Genomic DNA, 15,480 nt, shown 5'->3' with positions numbered 1-15,480 from the left:
GTTTTGATGAGACCACACCTGAAATCCTGTGTGCAGTTTTAGCCTCCACGTTTAAGAAGGAATGTACTCCGGTTGGAGGAGGTCCAGTGAAGGTTCACAAAATAGGTTCCCAGTATGAGAGGGCTGACCCATAGTGAAGGGATGGATCATAAATTGGGCTGATAACCTCTGTGGTTTAGGAGAGTAAGAGGTAATTTTGTGACAAGATTCTGAAGGATTTTGACAGGGTAGATGCTGAGTGATTTGCTGGGCTGGTCACGGAATCCAAACACAGGGACACAATCTCAGGGAAATGGACAGGTCATTTAGTACTGAGATGAGAAACAATTACCTCATTCAAAAAGCTGTGAATCTTCGGAATCCTCTACCCTGGAGCACTATGGATACTTCATCACTGAATACATTCAAGACCACGATGAATAAATATTTGGCCCCTCAGAGAATGGAGGGATAAAAGGGGGAGATTGAGTGTCAGAGGCCTGTTGGTGGGCTATTTGATCTACTCCTGCTTTTATTTCTTGGGTATCCTTTATAATTTTAAAGATCTCTATCTTAGCTGTTTCTGGGGAAAGGAACAGAAGTCTGAATTGGAGCAAATTACTGCAGATGGGGAAATCTGTACTGAAGACAGCAAATGCTGGAGATCACAGTGGGTCAGGCAGCATCCATGGGGAGGGAGCAAGCTAATGTTTCGAGCCTAGATGACTCTTCATCAGACTCTGATGTCGAGCATCTATTTTCGCAATGTTAGCTTGCCTTCTCTTCATGGAAGCTGCCTGACCCGCTGTGATCTCCAGCATTCGTTGTTTTCAGAAGTCTTTGATAAGATAACTGTGATTAAAGTGATTTAATCTATTTGCTTTTTTTGCTGCAGAGGCAAGTCTTGGCATCACTTTCCAATAGTTACATCCAGAAACCCAAAAGGAAACCGGGTCTGAAATCCGCCGTGAATGAGCAGAGGAAGAGAGTCCGATGTTCCAGACCAGCTGATCCGACTGAGTCCAGTGACTGGAATGAGCCAGTGATGATTCAGGTTGAAGATGATGTTGCAGATGCAGTAATTGATGAGAAACCGAACGTTTCAGCATCCTTCCATTCCGCGGGACACATCCTTGAAACCCTGACACCAGCAATGAACTCTTCTGTGCCCGTTCTGGTGCCATCCTCATCTGCCCTGATCTCTGAGCTTAAGCCTCCTTGTCAGAGGTTGGAGAGTGTGCCAGCTGCTTATAAAATGAGCAAGCCACAAGCCAGCCACAGTCAGAGATCGGTGCTGCAGCAGCTGGAAATAAAAAAAGCCCCTCAAACAGAAGGAAATACCTCCCAGAGCATTGAATTAGTGCCGGACTGTATCACCAGCAAGGAGATTTCAAAGGAGGATCCAACACCACAGCATTCATCTTTTGATCTTTCAAAGAATAGTTTTGGTAAGCAGAAACAGCCTTTTCTCCTTCTGTGGCAAGTGGCTGGATTTCTTTTTTTTTTGACACTGATTCCTTCTTCGCCAAGAATGAAAAGACATTTTCGTGGTGAGATTACTCATTTGGTGCAGCACAGATCTGGATTTCTACTGACATTGTCCAGGGGGACCCATTATGTTTCTCAGCCGTGGTCAGTGAGGAAATCTATTGCCCTGGTGTACTGTGGCAGTTAGTTGATAAATGGCTTAGTGCTCAGTGCACAATGCAACAGGGAAGAACAGTTTTATTTTGCACAAATCATGTCAGGCCAGACCAAATTATTGTTTTCCGCATTCATTCACGGGATGTTAAGGTTGCTGGTTAGTCTAGCCCATTCCTAATTACTGTGGAGAAAGTGGTAGTGAGCTGTCTTCTTGTGCTGCTGTAGTCCATTAGTATATCCGTGGTGCTGATAGAAAAGAAGTTCCAGCATTTTGACCCAGTGATACTGAAGGAATGGCAATCTAGTTCAGCATCTGGATTGTATGTGGCTTCAGGGAAACTTTCACCTGGTGCTGTTCCATGTATCTCCTACCCTGTCCATCTAGATGGTAGAGGTCATGAGTCTGGAAGCACTACGTCGTTTTTTTTCTGTTAATCATTCTGGTAATGTGGTCTTCGCTGGCTGGACCATTGCCCGTGCCTAGTTAAACCATAAGACTTTAAGAAAAAGTAGCAAAATTAAGCCATTCAGCCCATCAAGTCTACTCCACCATTTGATCATGGCTGATATGTTTCTCAACCCCTGTCAACCCTCCTGCCTTCTCCCCATAACCCTTGATCCCTTTCCTAATCAAGAACCTATCTATCTCGGTCTTAAATAAACTCAATGATGTGGCCTCTACACCCTTCAGAGTTCCACAGATTAACTGTCCTTTGGTGCAAGAAATTCTCCCTCATCTCAGTTTTAAAGTGTTGTTTCTTCACTCTGAGGCTGTGCCCTTGGCTCCTAGTCTCTCCCGCAAGTGGAAACATCTTCTCCACATCCACTCTATCCAGGCCTCTCAGTCTTCTGTAAGTTTCAGTCAGATCCCCCTCATCCCGCTACTCCTCATTTGACAAGCCCTTTATTTCCGGGATCATTCCTGTAAATGTGTCCTGGACTCCCTCCAATGTCATCACAGGGTTCCTTAGATACAGGGCTCAGAACTACTCACATTAGTCTAAATGCAGTCTGACCAGAGGCTTATACAGCGTACGCAGCACATCTCTGCTCATAAATTCTAGTCTTCTCAAAATGAATGCTAATATTGTTTTGGCCTTACTAACTGCCAAATAAACTGCATGTTAACTTTAAGAGACTCCTGAACTAAGACTCCTAATTCCCTTCATGCTTTAGATTTCTGAAGCTTTTTCTTATTTTGAAAATAGTCTATCCCTCTATTCTTCCTCCCACATCGTATTCCATTGCCACTTTTTTGCCCACTCTCCTAGCCTCTCCAAATCCTTCTGCAGCCTTCCTGGTTCCTCGACACTAGCTATCTGTCCACCTCTCTTTGTGTCAATTGCAAAACTTAGCAGCAATGCCCCTTGAGAAGGGGCTGGTGAGTTGTCTCTTAAGCTACTGCAGTCTGTGTGCTGTAGGTATCCCCACAACGCCTTCAGCGAGGGAATGCTGTGATTTTGATCCAGTGACTCAAGAACGACGATATATTTCCATGTCAGGATGTGAGTGGCTTGGAAAGGTAGGTTAGCCGTGGGAAATGCAGGTGATGGTGTTCCCTTGTATCTGCTGCCCTTGCCCTTCCAAGTGGTAGTGGTCATCGGTTTGGAAAATGCTGTCTGAGGAGCCCTGGTGAATTTCTGCATCTCCTAAGTGGTACACACCACTGCTACTGAGCATTGGTGGTAGAGGAAGTGAATGTTTGCGGATGTGGTGCCAATCAAGCAGGCACTTTGTCCTGGATGGTGTCAAGCTTCTTGAATGTTGCTGAAGTTCCACCCATCCAGATAAGTGGGAAGTATTCCATCACACTCCTGACTTATGCCTTGTCGATGGTGGATAGACTTTGGAGGGTCAGGAGGTGAGTTATTTACTACAGGATTCCTAGCACCTGACCTGCTCTTTTAGTCACTGTGTTTATGAGAGTGTGGGTGTTGGATAAGTCAAGTGTAATGACTTGGAAGCAAAGAATAGCAGTCACAGGAGCAGGCAAATACCAAACAAAACTAGTTCGAGGCCCGACTCAATTTTCTGGAACGTGGTCCCAGGGGTGATTGTAGGAGTTGCTAAGCCTTCTAACCCCAAGGCCTCATAACCCCTCCCTACCCACCTCCCCACCTCCATGAACCCACATACTCCATGCCACCACATAGCCATATGCACAGTCCTCAGCAGCTGTGTGGTGATGAAATAAGTAAACTTTGAATAATACAATATGATAATACAATTGGGTGGCATGGTGGCTCAGTGGTTAGCACTGCTGCCTCATAGCCCCAGGGACCTGGGTTCGAACCCACCCTCGGGCATCTGCCTGTGAGGAATGTCCTCATCCTCCCCAAATCTGCCAGGTGCTCCAGTTTCCTCCCATTGTCTAAAGATGTGCAGATTGGGTGGACTGGCCATGCTAAATTGCCCATAATGTTCAGGGATGGGCAAGCTAGGTGGGTTAACCATGGGAAATGCAGGATTACAGGGGAAAGGGTGGGATGCTGTTTGGAAGGTCAGTACAAACTCGATGAATAGAATGGCCTTTATCTGCACTGTAGGGTTTCTATGATTCAAAACACTTTGGCTGAGATGCAGTCTAGAGAAGGTTCACGTGATTGGTCTCGGATGTGGAGGGACTGTCCTAAGAGGAAAGGTTAAGTAGATTAAGCTTGCATTCAATGAAGTTCAGAAGGATGAGAGGTGACACGTAACGTTTCTTAGTAGGATCGACAGGCTAGAGATCGGAGAGATTGTTTCTGCTTGTGGGTAAAACTAGGAGAGAGGACACAATATCAGAATAAGGTGTCACATAGTTAAGGCAGAGATTAGGAGGATTTTCATCTGTCAGAGGATAGTCTTTCCTGTGGAATTCTTTACCACAGAGGGTGGTCAAGGCTGAGTCAATAACAATATTGAAGGCTGAGATCAACAGAATTTTAATCATTGAAGGAATCAAGGGCTTTCAGGAAAAGGCAAGAAAGTGGAGTTAAGGTTTATCAGATTAGCCATCATCTCAATGCACACAGAGCAGATTTGATGGGCTGAATAGCCCACTTCAGCTCTGACAGTTTATGATCTTTCACTTGGTACGAAAAAGAACTCACATTCATAGAACTGATTTGAAGCTTTTACATTTTCTCAAGTGGTCACTCTTTTGCATAAACTTCTATTCCCACTCCACATCAAAGACATGTAATCCTTTAATATACTCTTTAAACTGTCAACTCAACTGTGACCTCGGAACTCCTGTTGAAATAAAGAGAACAAAGAGAACAAAGAAAGTTTACAGCCCAGGAACAGGCCCTTCGGCCCTCCAAGCCTGAGCCAATCCAAATCCATTGTCTAAACCTGTCACCCAATTCCTAAGCATCTGTATCCCTCTCCACCTACTCATGCATCTGTCCAGACACATCTTAAATTAATCTACTGTGCTTGCTTCTACTAGCTCTGCTGGCAACGTGTTCCAGGCACCTACCACCCTCTATGTAAAGTAGTGCCGCATGTATCCCCCTTAAACTTTTCACCTCTCACCTTGAAAGTGTGACCTCTTGTTATTGAATCCTTCACCCTAGGAAAAAGCATATCTCTATCTACCCTGTCTATATTCTTCATGATTTTGTAAACCTCAATCAGGTCCCCCCTCAATCTCCTTTTTTCTAATGAAAACAAACCTAAACTACTCAACCTCTCTTCATAGCTAATACCTTCCATAACAAGCAACATCCTCGTAAACCTTCTCTGCATCCTCTCCAAAGCATCCACATCCTTTTGGTAATGTGGCAACCAGAACTGTACACAGTATTTTAAATGCAGCCGAACCAATGTTGTGTACAATTTTAACATGACCTGCCAGTTCTTATACTCAACAGCCCGACCGATGAAGGCAAGCATACTATATGTCTTCTTGACCACACTATCCACCTGTGCAGCAACCTTCAGGGTACAATGGACCTGAACTCCCAGATCTCTCTGCTCATCAACTTTTCCCAAGGCTCTTTCATTTACCGTATAATTCGCTCTAGAATTAGCCTTCCCAAAATGCATCACTTCACATTTGCCTGGATTGAACTCCATCTGCCACTTCTCTGCCCAACTCTCCAGTCTATCTGTATTCTCCTGTATTCTTTGACAGTCCCTTATGCTTTCTGCTACTCCACCAATCTTTGTGTCATCTGCAAACTTGCTGATCATACCAACAGTGCCGTCTTCCAGATCATTTATGTATATTACAAACAAGAGTAGCCCCAGCACTGATCCCTGTGGAACACCATTGGTCACCTTTCTCCATTTTGAGAAACTCCCTTCAACTACCACTCTCTGTCTCTTGTTGCTCAACCAGTTCTTTATCCATCTAGCTAGAACACCATACACACCATGTGACTTCACTTTCTCTATTAGTTTATTATGGGGAACCTTATCAAATGCCTTACTAAAGTGCATGTATATGACATCTGCAGCCCTTACTTCATCTATCAACTTGGTCACTTCCTCAAGGAAATAATTCAAGCTTTTGAAAGTTAACGAAACATCCATAATGACAAAGTAGCCTTTGATGAAATGTAAATAAAAACTCTGTTCAAACTGCATGATCAGATGATTTTATTTTTAACCTATACCTGTCAATTAAGGCAGTTTAGCAGAAATTATAAAAAATACTCAGATGCAGATGCAGCCTTTTTTCAAGATTTGCAGAGCAGGATATTTTTAAAAAACGTCAGATCACGACAGTTACACAGACCCTTATCCATCCTACAGGATGCTTACTGTTACTATGGCCTAGTGATATTATCGCTGGACTATTAATCCAGAGACTCAGTTTATGTTCTGCAGATTGGGGTTCAAATCCCAGCACGGCAAATGGTGCAATTTGAATTCAATTGAAATCTGGAATTAAGAGTCTAATGATAACCATGAATCCATTGTCGAAAAATCCCATCTGATTCACTAATGTCCTTTAGAGAAAGTATCTGCTACCCTTACCTGGTCCAGCCTGTGTATGACTCCAGACCCACAGCAATGTAGTTGACTCTTAACCTCAATTAAGGATGGACAAGAAATGCTGGCCTAGTCAGCAACACTCTCATCCCTGAATGAATATTTTTAAAAAACTTCATTCATCAGGTTAAGGATTTTGCAGCAGTCATACTGACACTGTATTAGACTCAACACTACTGAGTGTGTGAATCTCACACTGCCTCTTTCACCCACCAGTAACACTTGGACCTGTCAAGATGGGGTGAAACACCTGCCACCTTTAAAGGCCCACAGCTTCTTTCCAAATCTGCCATTAAGTCTCTTCATGAGCCACCAGGGGCCTTTTTAATATTTTTCATGCCCCAACATTCTGACCCTATAACACCCCCAGTGCATCATATGCAATGCATCAGAAACACACAGCAGAATACAATTGATGGCACAAATAAAATTCATAGGTAAAGACAGGGAGTGAAACTCTCAACGTATATGGTCAGTTGGATAAAATTCAGCTTGGCAGTGAGCTGTGCCAAGTGCTAATCCCACCCGATATTTCTCTTCACTGACCTCACTGCAAAGAACGATCAGTTTGCATTTTTAACCAGCAACTAATTTGCTACTGACAGCTAGGTCTCCAGATTAACATTTGATGTGAAGGCTGGGTAATTGTTTACAGTGCAGCACTCCCTGAAGCACTGTACTGGAGTGTTAGCCTAGGTTATTGATTCAATGTCTGGAACAAAGTTATATCCCTCAGCCATCTTACTCAGATGTTAAATGCAACTTGGGAAATATTTAACACACTTTATGGGGAAATGAAGCAAAACCAGAACTTTCAATGTCTGAAGAAAGTAAGATTTAATTGAGCACGCAGATGCAATTTGATTATACAACGACGTTATCTTTGGCTGAAGAAATATTTAGATAATAGGTGCGGCATATTCCAATTCATTCCTGTGAAGCTAGACCCCGGAGTAAAGTATATCTGTAATTCTGATGCAGTATTACTTGAGAGTTCATTTAATATGATATATTTAGAAGGTTTGTCATAGCATAGGTAAACAGAACCCAGTGATGAAACTTGTATACAATTCACCTACAATCATTCGAGGCACAGAATGAAGCTTTGGTACATAGAGTATTTTCAATTCCAAATGACACTCGTGGACAATAAACAGCCTTAACTCAGACTGTATTCTGTGATATCGTCTAAACCATCACCTTTGGATGTGGAATGTGCATGCTGAATAAAACTGGGGGATGTCCATCGTGGAGTATTTCACAGCTTCCTGCTGTGGAGGAAGGGGTGGTAACCCAGGATGGCATCTTTTCAGCTTCTTTCCAGATCCATTCAGCACAGACTTTTGATGGTATGTGTGAGCTAGCTGGAAAAGAATAATTACTAACTGGAAAGCTGAATAAACAACTCAAGAGGTGACTTGTAAAGAGCTTGATGTGGAGTGTTATTTTTGTGTGAATGTGAGCCTAGAACCAAAGTTAAGACGAACTTCTTAAATAGCTTTGAAAGGTATGTTTGGAAAGGATTAGCCACACAGAGTATGAGTTAGGAGGTCATGTTGCAGATGTACAGGACATTGGTTGGGCCACTTTTGGAATATTGTATGTAATTCTGGTCTCCCTGCTGTGGAAGGATGTTGTGAAACTTGAAAGGGTTCAGAAACGATTTACAAGGATGTTGCTGGGGTTAGAGGATTTGAGCTATAGGGAGAGGCTGAATAGGCTGGGGATGTTTTCCGTGGAGCGTTGGAGGCTGAGGGGTGATCTTATAGAGGTTTACAAAATCACAAGGGACATTGATAGGGTAAATAGACAGGTCTTTTCCCTGGGGTGGGTGGTCCAAAACTAGAGGGCAGAGATTTAAGGTGAGAGGGGAAAATTTATAAGGAACCTAAGGGGCAACCTTTTCACACAGAGGGTGGTGCGTGTATGGAATGAGCTGCCAAAGGAAGGGGTGGAGGCTGGTACAATTGCAACATTTAAAAGGCATCTGAATAGGTATCTGAATAAGAAGGATTTAAAGTGATATGGGTCAAGTGCTGGCAAATGGGACTAGATTAGTTTGGGATATCTGGTTGGCATGGGATGAATTGGACTGAAAGGTTTGCTTCCAAGCTGCATATCTCTATGACTCTATGACTCTAAAAAAGGAGTGAATGATAAGATGCTGTGGAGAGTGGACTAACATATTTACTGAATATAATTAGGAACAATCAGACGGACTGGACATCTTAAGAGGAAATGGATGAGTAAGATACATAATGGAGGGAAGATTGCTACAAGAAAAGGGAGGAGAGAAGGAAGAGAATATCATTGATGGATAGCTTGAAAATTGAAGGCAATTATTGGTGAATGAGAAGACTCTGTGGGGAGATATGGAGAAGACTGAGACAAGGATGATGAGGATGAAGTAGGATATCAATTTGTGAGGTTTCCAGGGAACATCCTGAACGAATTAGCTTGTACCATTGGTTTGAATTTAGCTTAATATATAACTGATGTATTATACATGTCACAGTGACTAGGAATAATTTTGTTTGTGAAAGAGAGTTGATCCTGAGTCAAATTGCATCCTTTCAGAGGTTTGTTTTCTATTGCTTTTCTGAAGGGTTTTTGGGGAATCCCGAACGCAACGTTAAAATACCTGGTGCATTCATATTAAAAGCCAGTCAGAAGACCCAGCCAAAGCTGGCAGCACGTTATCTGGCCAGGAATCTGTTCACTGACGAGGTCCTGGTTACAAGCAGCATTGATGGAAGCAAGCAGCACGGGATGAAATTACTGGATCCGAATAAACTGGCAGCTGTGAGAGGTGAGTTTACTGCACTTCAGTGTTGCCACTGGACTAGCCAGATCACATCTCAGATTAGTTCTTTGTTTAAAAGAGAGTATGCTGATTTTAAGCTTTCAATTACAGGTAACCAGTGTCATATTGCAGCTAATTATTCAGCAGTATCATGCCCAGCCTCTAGTAAGGAGAGTTTGGGTGATGCTTCTATTGATGGTCTCCTGTATAAGTGACACTTGTTAGTATGAATGAATACCATCATTTAACCTACTGTCTTTGTTCCATTAGTGCAGGTCTTCTGGAAGGGAAAGGAAGCTGCTGCTATTGAGTTCCTCTGAGTTGGGTACGCTTATTTACCCAGTGCATTTGTATCGTTTGCTCGTGTGTCTTTGGAGGTTTCAGAATCTACTTGCCTTCTTTTCGCTGTCTGTGCATTTTCTTATTCACTCATGTGCAAACAGATGTCCCGTAATGTTGCTGACTGATGAATGATGATGTATTATGTATTACCATGCATATGGATGAGTGCAGCTCCAACACCACTTAAGAAAATTAACACCATTCAGAACAAAGTAGCCCACTTAATTGGCACCACATCCACAAACATCCAGTCTCTTCACCACTAACACTCAGTAGCAGCTGTGTGTACTATCTACAACATACACTGCAGAAATTCATCAAGGCTCCTAAGACAGCACTTTCAAAACCCACGCCCATGACTATCTCGAAGGACAAGGGCAGCAGATACATGGGAACACCATGACCTGTAAGTTCCTCTCCAAGCCACTCACCATCCTGATTTGGAAATATATCACCATTTGTTCAGTGCCGTTGGGTCAAAACCCTGAAACTTTCTTCCCGACAGCAGTGTGTGTGTACGTACACTGCATGTACTGCAGCAGTTCAAGAAAGCACCTGTTCAAGGGCAACTAGAGATAAGCAAGAAAAGCTGACCCAGCTAGTAACGCCCAAATCCTGGGAGTGAATTTAAAAAAAACTTTGACTCAAGGGCATTTTAAGCTCAGGAACATTGCACTATTGCCACATCACTTAGTAACTTCAATATGTGCAATGAGGTTCCCTGGGATCTAGGAGGACTCCGAAATGAGCCAAAATTTAGCATTACAGAACTGGAGTCACACAGTCCAATAATATTTTGTGGGAGACTTTGGGAATGTTGGAACAGATTTCAGAATTCAGGGCTACCAAAGAGTGAGGTCATAGAAAGAATGGGGTAGGTTCTAGGATCTCGGGAAGGAAATTTTCATCTCTGACAGCAGGAGGCAGTTTAACTGTCACACCACTGCCATGGTTTAAAGTTTGGGATTTGTTCATTGTCCTGAGGAAATGGTAGTGATGTTTGATGAAATCACCACGGTCATGAAAATATTGTGACAACCAAGCAGAGAAACCATGACCTGGGGACAGGGGGAAGGGCTGACAATTCTGAAGAGTTGGATCTGAGATGGTTGAGGCTAACAGCACTGGCAGTTCGGGAGAGGAGGGTGACTAAGTGCTTTGTGAGGGGAGTGAAAAGCATGCTGGGATGTACTGCTGGCAGCTCCATTTGTGCAATGAGGCCTCAGGCCTTTTCCGTGTTCCTGACAACAGGCTCCTCAGCACATCCAATTGGAGCCTCTTTCAGGCACTTTTCAGGACGCCCTTCATGGTCAGCTGATTCCTGTGTTTACATTGCTGTCTTAAAGCTGTTAAATGTGAATTTTCCGCCTCTGAAAATTAATAGAAGAAAAGTCATGAGTTGGTCTGCACACTGCAGTTTCCTACAAGTGAATTTCATGCCAACTTATTGCCTTAAATAGACAGAATTTTCCATAAAGAAAAATGATCCCATAAAATGCTCAGAAGTTCACCATTTACATAATTTCCAAATGTAGAGGGATACTTGAGGCAGTTAAATGTTTCAGGACAGACCGTCTAAATGAATTTTCAGCAACAATGAGCAGGCAAGTGACTAAAACAAATGCTTCCTCGGTAATTACTCTGTTTCTTCACTGCCTGCCAAAAAGGAATGTGCAACCAAGTGCTATGTTTCGAACAGTTCGTAATAGAAAACAGTGTTGACTAATAAATTTAAATAAATGCCAGACCTTCCTGAAGTAAAGATTTGAGAATTCAGTGTTTATTGGGAAGTAAAGCAAAGAAGGCCTCAATTATCATTAGTTGGGAGGGTCGTACAGACTATTAAACTCCAGGTAATCCACAGAGAAGGCCAGAAGATCCCAAACTGTTCAGAGTGTACGAGTGGCATTGAAATCATCATTCCTGCTGTAATGAGGAAGAAGTGTGCAACTGAAGTGCATTAATAGAAGAAGTTGGTAGATTTAGAGAGGCTGAAGATGTCTGGAGCTATGGGGAGCAAGCAACTGTATAGTGTTGAGGTAGAGAATCAGCCACAATCACCTTGGAATGGCAGAGCAGACTGAAAGGGCCAAATGGCTAACTACTGGTCCTATCTTCAGTGTTTCTTTGAAGCTGAGGCTTTTGTGGTATTAAAAATGAGCAAAGCAACATTGTGTTAAGGAAGAGAATCAAACAGAGACTGTTTCTCTTCCAGATGGAAAATCATTGTTGTAAGTGTGAAAAGCTGACTGTGATGTGCCCTGCAGTGTTGCAACCTGTCAAGATTTAGGGCAGTATTCAGTGGAGACAGCAGAGATTTGACTCGCACCTTTTTTTGGGAATGCCTTTTTAACCAAGTGCGAATTAGGCAGTTGCAAACCATCCCCAGAATCGTGGACTCCTGGGGCAAAGGTCCCACGTCAGGAGCTGTCAGCCAATCTGAGGCCAGCAACTCTTCATTGCTCAGCAGTGCCAAAGTAGGGAGCAGTGGCTGTTCTCAGTACTACACCAACCTTTGGTTCAGGATCACCAGTGGACCAATGGTTTTGAAAGGAGCATTGTGGGCTGGTTTCTTCATGAGGGGAGAGAGGTGATTGCCATGAAGGGCACAAGGTTGGCTCTCAGTAAGTCCCATAATGCAAAGATCCTCGCTTACTGTCCAAACTCATAAAGGAATGAAGGAAAATCACTAAGGACAGCTGACACCATTGTATTCAGAGAAGCCAGGGAGTCAAAGGACAAAAATGATCCATGCTCCATTAAAGACCAGAATACATTCGATGTGATCAGTTATCTAGATTCAGCTAGAATTCAGGCAGGGGAGGGTGCCAGGAGGGGACATATAGTTAGCCCCTTATTTGGTGAATGGTGTTACTACAAACTCTCAGTACATAAGCTAGTGACTTTAAGCGAGCAGTGGTACTCTATAAGTGAGGTACACCCATTCCCTACAATAGAGAATGCATCTCTACTGTGCAATGCCATTTCCTGGAGCCCTGAGATCAAATGATAAAACTTAGCGGCAGTCTTTTGTTCTAAAAAAATTAGCTGGTGGTTAGAAGACATATAGGCAAAAGTGAGGGCTGCAGATGCTGGAAATCAGAGTCTGGATTAGAGTGGTGCTGGGAAAGCACAGCAAGTCAGGCAGCATCCGAGGAGCAGGAAAGTCAATGTTTCAGGCAAAAGCCCTTCATCAGGAATGAAGGCAGGGAACCTCTAGGGTGGAGAGATAAATAGGAGGGGGGTGGAGCTGGGGAGAAGGTAGCAAAGAGTACAATGGGTGGATGGAGGTGGGGATGGAGGTGATAGGTCAGAGAGGAGGGTGGAGCGGATAGGTGGGAAGGGAGATTGGCAGCTAGGACAGGTCATGAGGATGGAAGGTTGGAACTAGGGTAAGGTGGGGGGAAGTCCACATTGATGCCCTGGGGTTGAGGTGATCCGAGGCGGAAGATGAGGCGTTCTTTCTCCAGGCGTCGGGCGGTGAGGGAGGCCCAGGATCTGCATGTCCTCGGCAGAGTGGGAGGGGGAGTTGAAATGTTCGGCCACGGGGCGGTGTGGTTGATTGGTGCGGGTGTCCTGGAGATGTTCCCTAAAGAGCTCTGCGAGAAAGCATCCAGTCTCCCCAATGTAGAGGAGACCGCATCAGGAGCAACGGATACAATAAATGACATTGGTGGATGTGCAGGTAAAACTTTGATGAATGTGGAAGGCTCCTTTGGGCCTTGGATGGAGGTGAGGGGGGAGTGTAGGGGCAGGTTTTGCAATTCCTGCGGTGGCAGGGGAGGGTGCCAGGAGGGGACATATAGTTAGCCCCTTATTTGGTGAATGGTGTTACTACAAACTCTCAGTACATAAGCTAGTGACTGAATAAAGCAAATATTCCAGGATGATCAACAAAGTATGAAGTCATCACTAGTGATTAAGATAGTTTGTATAGATGCACTGAATGGAAAGGTGCATATTGTTAATGGAAGATGAAGTAAGGTAGGAGGATATAGCATAAACATCAGCATAGTTTGGATACATCAATAGTCTGTTTCTACGTCGTCCAGTGTTTTAGAATTATATGGGAAACACAGATGTGTACAGTGCAAATAACTTACAGGACCAAATTCTTGCAATCTTTACTAACATTAATGTAATATTGCTCAACAGTAGGCTGTAATGTTGAGCTGACTCTCTGAAGTTTCACGGTAGTTTGTATGAAGGAATCTGAGCTGACCTAAAACGTGGCTGAAGTGCTGTCCATTTCTGATTTGAATTAGTTCAACTTAAAAATAATTTTCAAGTCACATCATGATTTTGACCTTACTTTCCACAATCTGATTGTGTGCCTGAACCCAGTATGTACATTCATAATTCACACATTGTTCTTGCAGAGTTCCTAAGCAAACAGTTCCCTCACCATGACCTTACTGAGGTTGGTAAAGATTGGAAGGCCTGCATCTCAGCGATCAACAGCATGATCAGTGTTACAAGGAGAAGAGCTGTAAGTTTTTTTTTAATTTAACTCGTGCAGTATCCACATTCAGTAAGAGAATGCAGAATGACTCAAAGCCAAATTGCTCAACTGGCTATTTCCTCTGTTATTCAGCATTCATGGAGACAAAGCAAGCTAACGTGAATGCAGTTCTGATGAAGAGTTATTTAGACTCAAAACATTAGCTTGTGTTCTGACCTGCTGTGATCTCCAGCATATTTTGTTTTTAGTACAGATTCCAGCATCTACAGTAACTTGATTAAGAACAAAGAACAATGAAAATTTACAGCTCAGGAACAGGCCCTTCGGCCTTCCAAGCGTGAGCCGATCCAAATGTACTGTCTAAACCTGTCGGTCAATTCCTAAGCATCTGTATCCCTCTTCTCCCCACCTACTCATGCATCTGTCCAGATGCATCTTAAATTAATCTACCGTGTCTGCCTCTACCACCTCTGCTGGCAACGCTTTCCAAATGCCCATCACCCTCTGTGTGAAGTACTTACCACGTGTATCCCCCTTAAACTTTCCACTTGTCACTTTGAAAGGATGACCTCTCGTTATTGATGCTCTATGCTCTATTATTCAGACTGCTTTATCAAAGTCAACTGTTACTGCTGTCTATAAATGTAAATAACATGGTAACATTTCAGAAACACAAGAGGAGGGATTTATTACTGATCTATTGAGATTGATTTGAAGTGGTGCCCACTGCTTACAGGACAGATTCAATCCCAGGCCTCTGTCACTCTGCTGTCTTTATATTTGGTGTCCCACGTTAGGTAATGTGAAACATGTCATGGTTCCTGATTCTGATCAAGTCTGAACACATCGAAACATAGCATGCTGACAGTGTAGACCCTGCTGTGACCCATTGATGGCCACTCACATTAAAAATGAATTTCAAAGGAACCGATAGAAGAACAAAACGCCCTCCACCGCATCTCTTCCACTTCCCGCTCCTCCGCCCTTGAACCCCGCCCCTCCAACCGCCACCAGGACAGAACCCCACTGGTCCTCACCTACCACCCCACCAACCTCCATGTATAACGTATCATCCGCCGTCATTTCCGCCACCTCCAAACGGACCCCACCACCAAGGATATATTTCCCTCCCCTCCCCTATCAGCATTCCGTAAAGACCACTCCCTCCGTGACTCCCTCGTCAGACCCACACCCCCCACCAACCCAACCTCCACTCCCGGCACCCTCCCCTGCAACCGCAGGAGGTGCAAGACTGGCGCCCACACCT

The 15,480-nt window shown here is 43.7% G+C and overlaps 1 protein-coding gene and 1 long non-coding RNA gene across 2 annotated transcripts in view; one reads left to right on the top strand and one right to left on the bottom strand.

The window, feature by feature from the left end:
- Positions 1-15,480, bottom strand: part of LOC122554988 — a 114,025-nt gene that overhangs the window by 46,360 nt on the left and 52,185 nt on the right. The window lies entirely within an intron of this gene.
- Positions 1-15,480, top strand: part of LOC122554986 — a 111,730-nt gene that overhangs the window by 65,332 nt on the left and 30,918 nt on the right. The window contains exons 7-9 of the mRNA XM_043700488.1: positions 875-1,427; positions 9,212-9,415; positions 14,131-14,240. Of these exons, the coding sequence (XP_043556423.1) occupies positions 875-1,427; positions 9,212-9,415; positions 14,131-14,240 (867 nt within the window). The remainder of the gene's footprint in view (positions 1-874; positions 1,428-9,211; positions 9,416-14,130; positions 14,241-15,480) is intronic.

This window comes from Chiloscyllium plagiosum, chromosome 12 (genome assembly GCF_004010195.1).
Source record: "Chiloscyllium plagiosum isolate BGI_BamShark_2017 chromosome 12, ASM401019v2, whole genome shotgun sequence".
Taxonomy (NCBI): Eukaryota; Metazoa; Chordata; class Chondrichthyes; order Orectolobiformes; family Hemiscylliidae; genus Chiloscyllium; species Chiloscyllium plagiosum.
The sequence above is the reverse complement of the archived record's forward strand: the minus strand, read 5'-3'. Positions and strand labels throughout refer to the sequence as shown.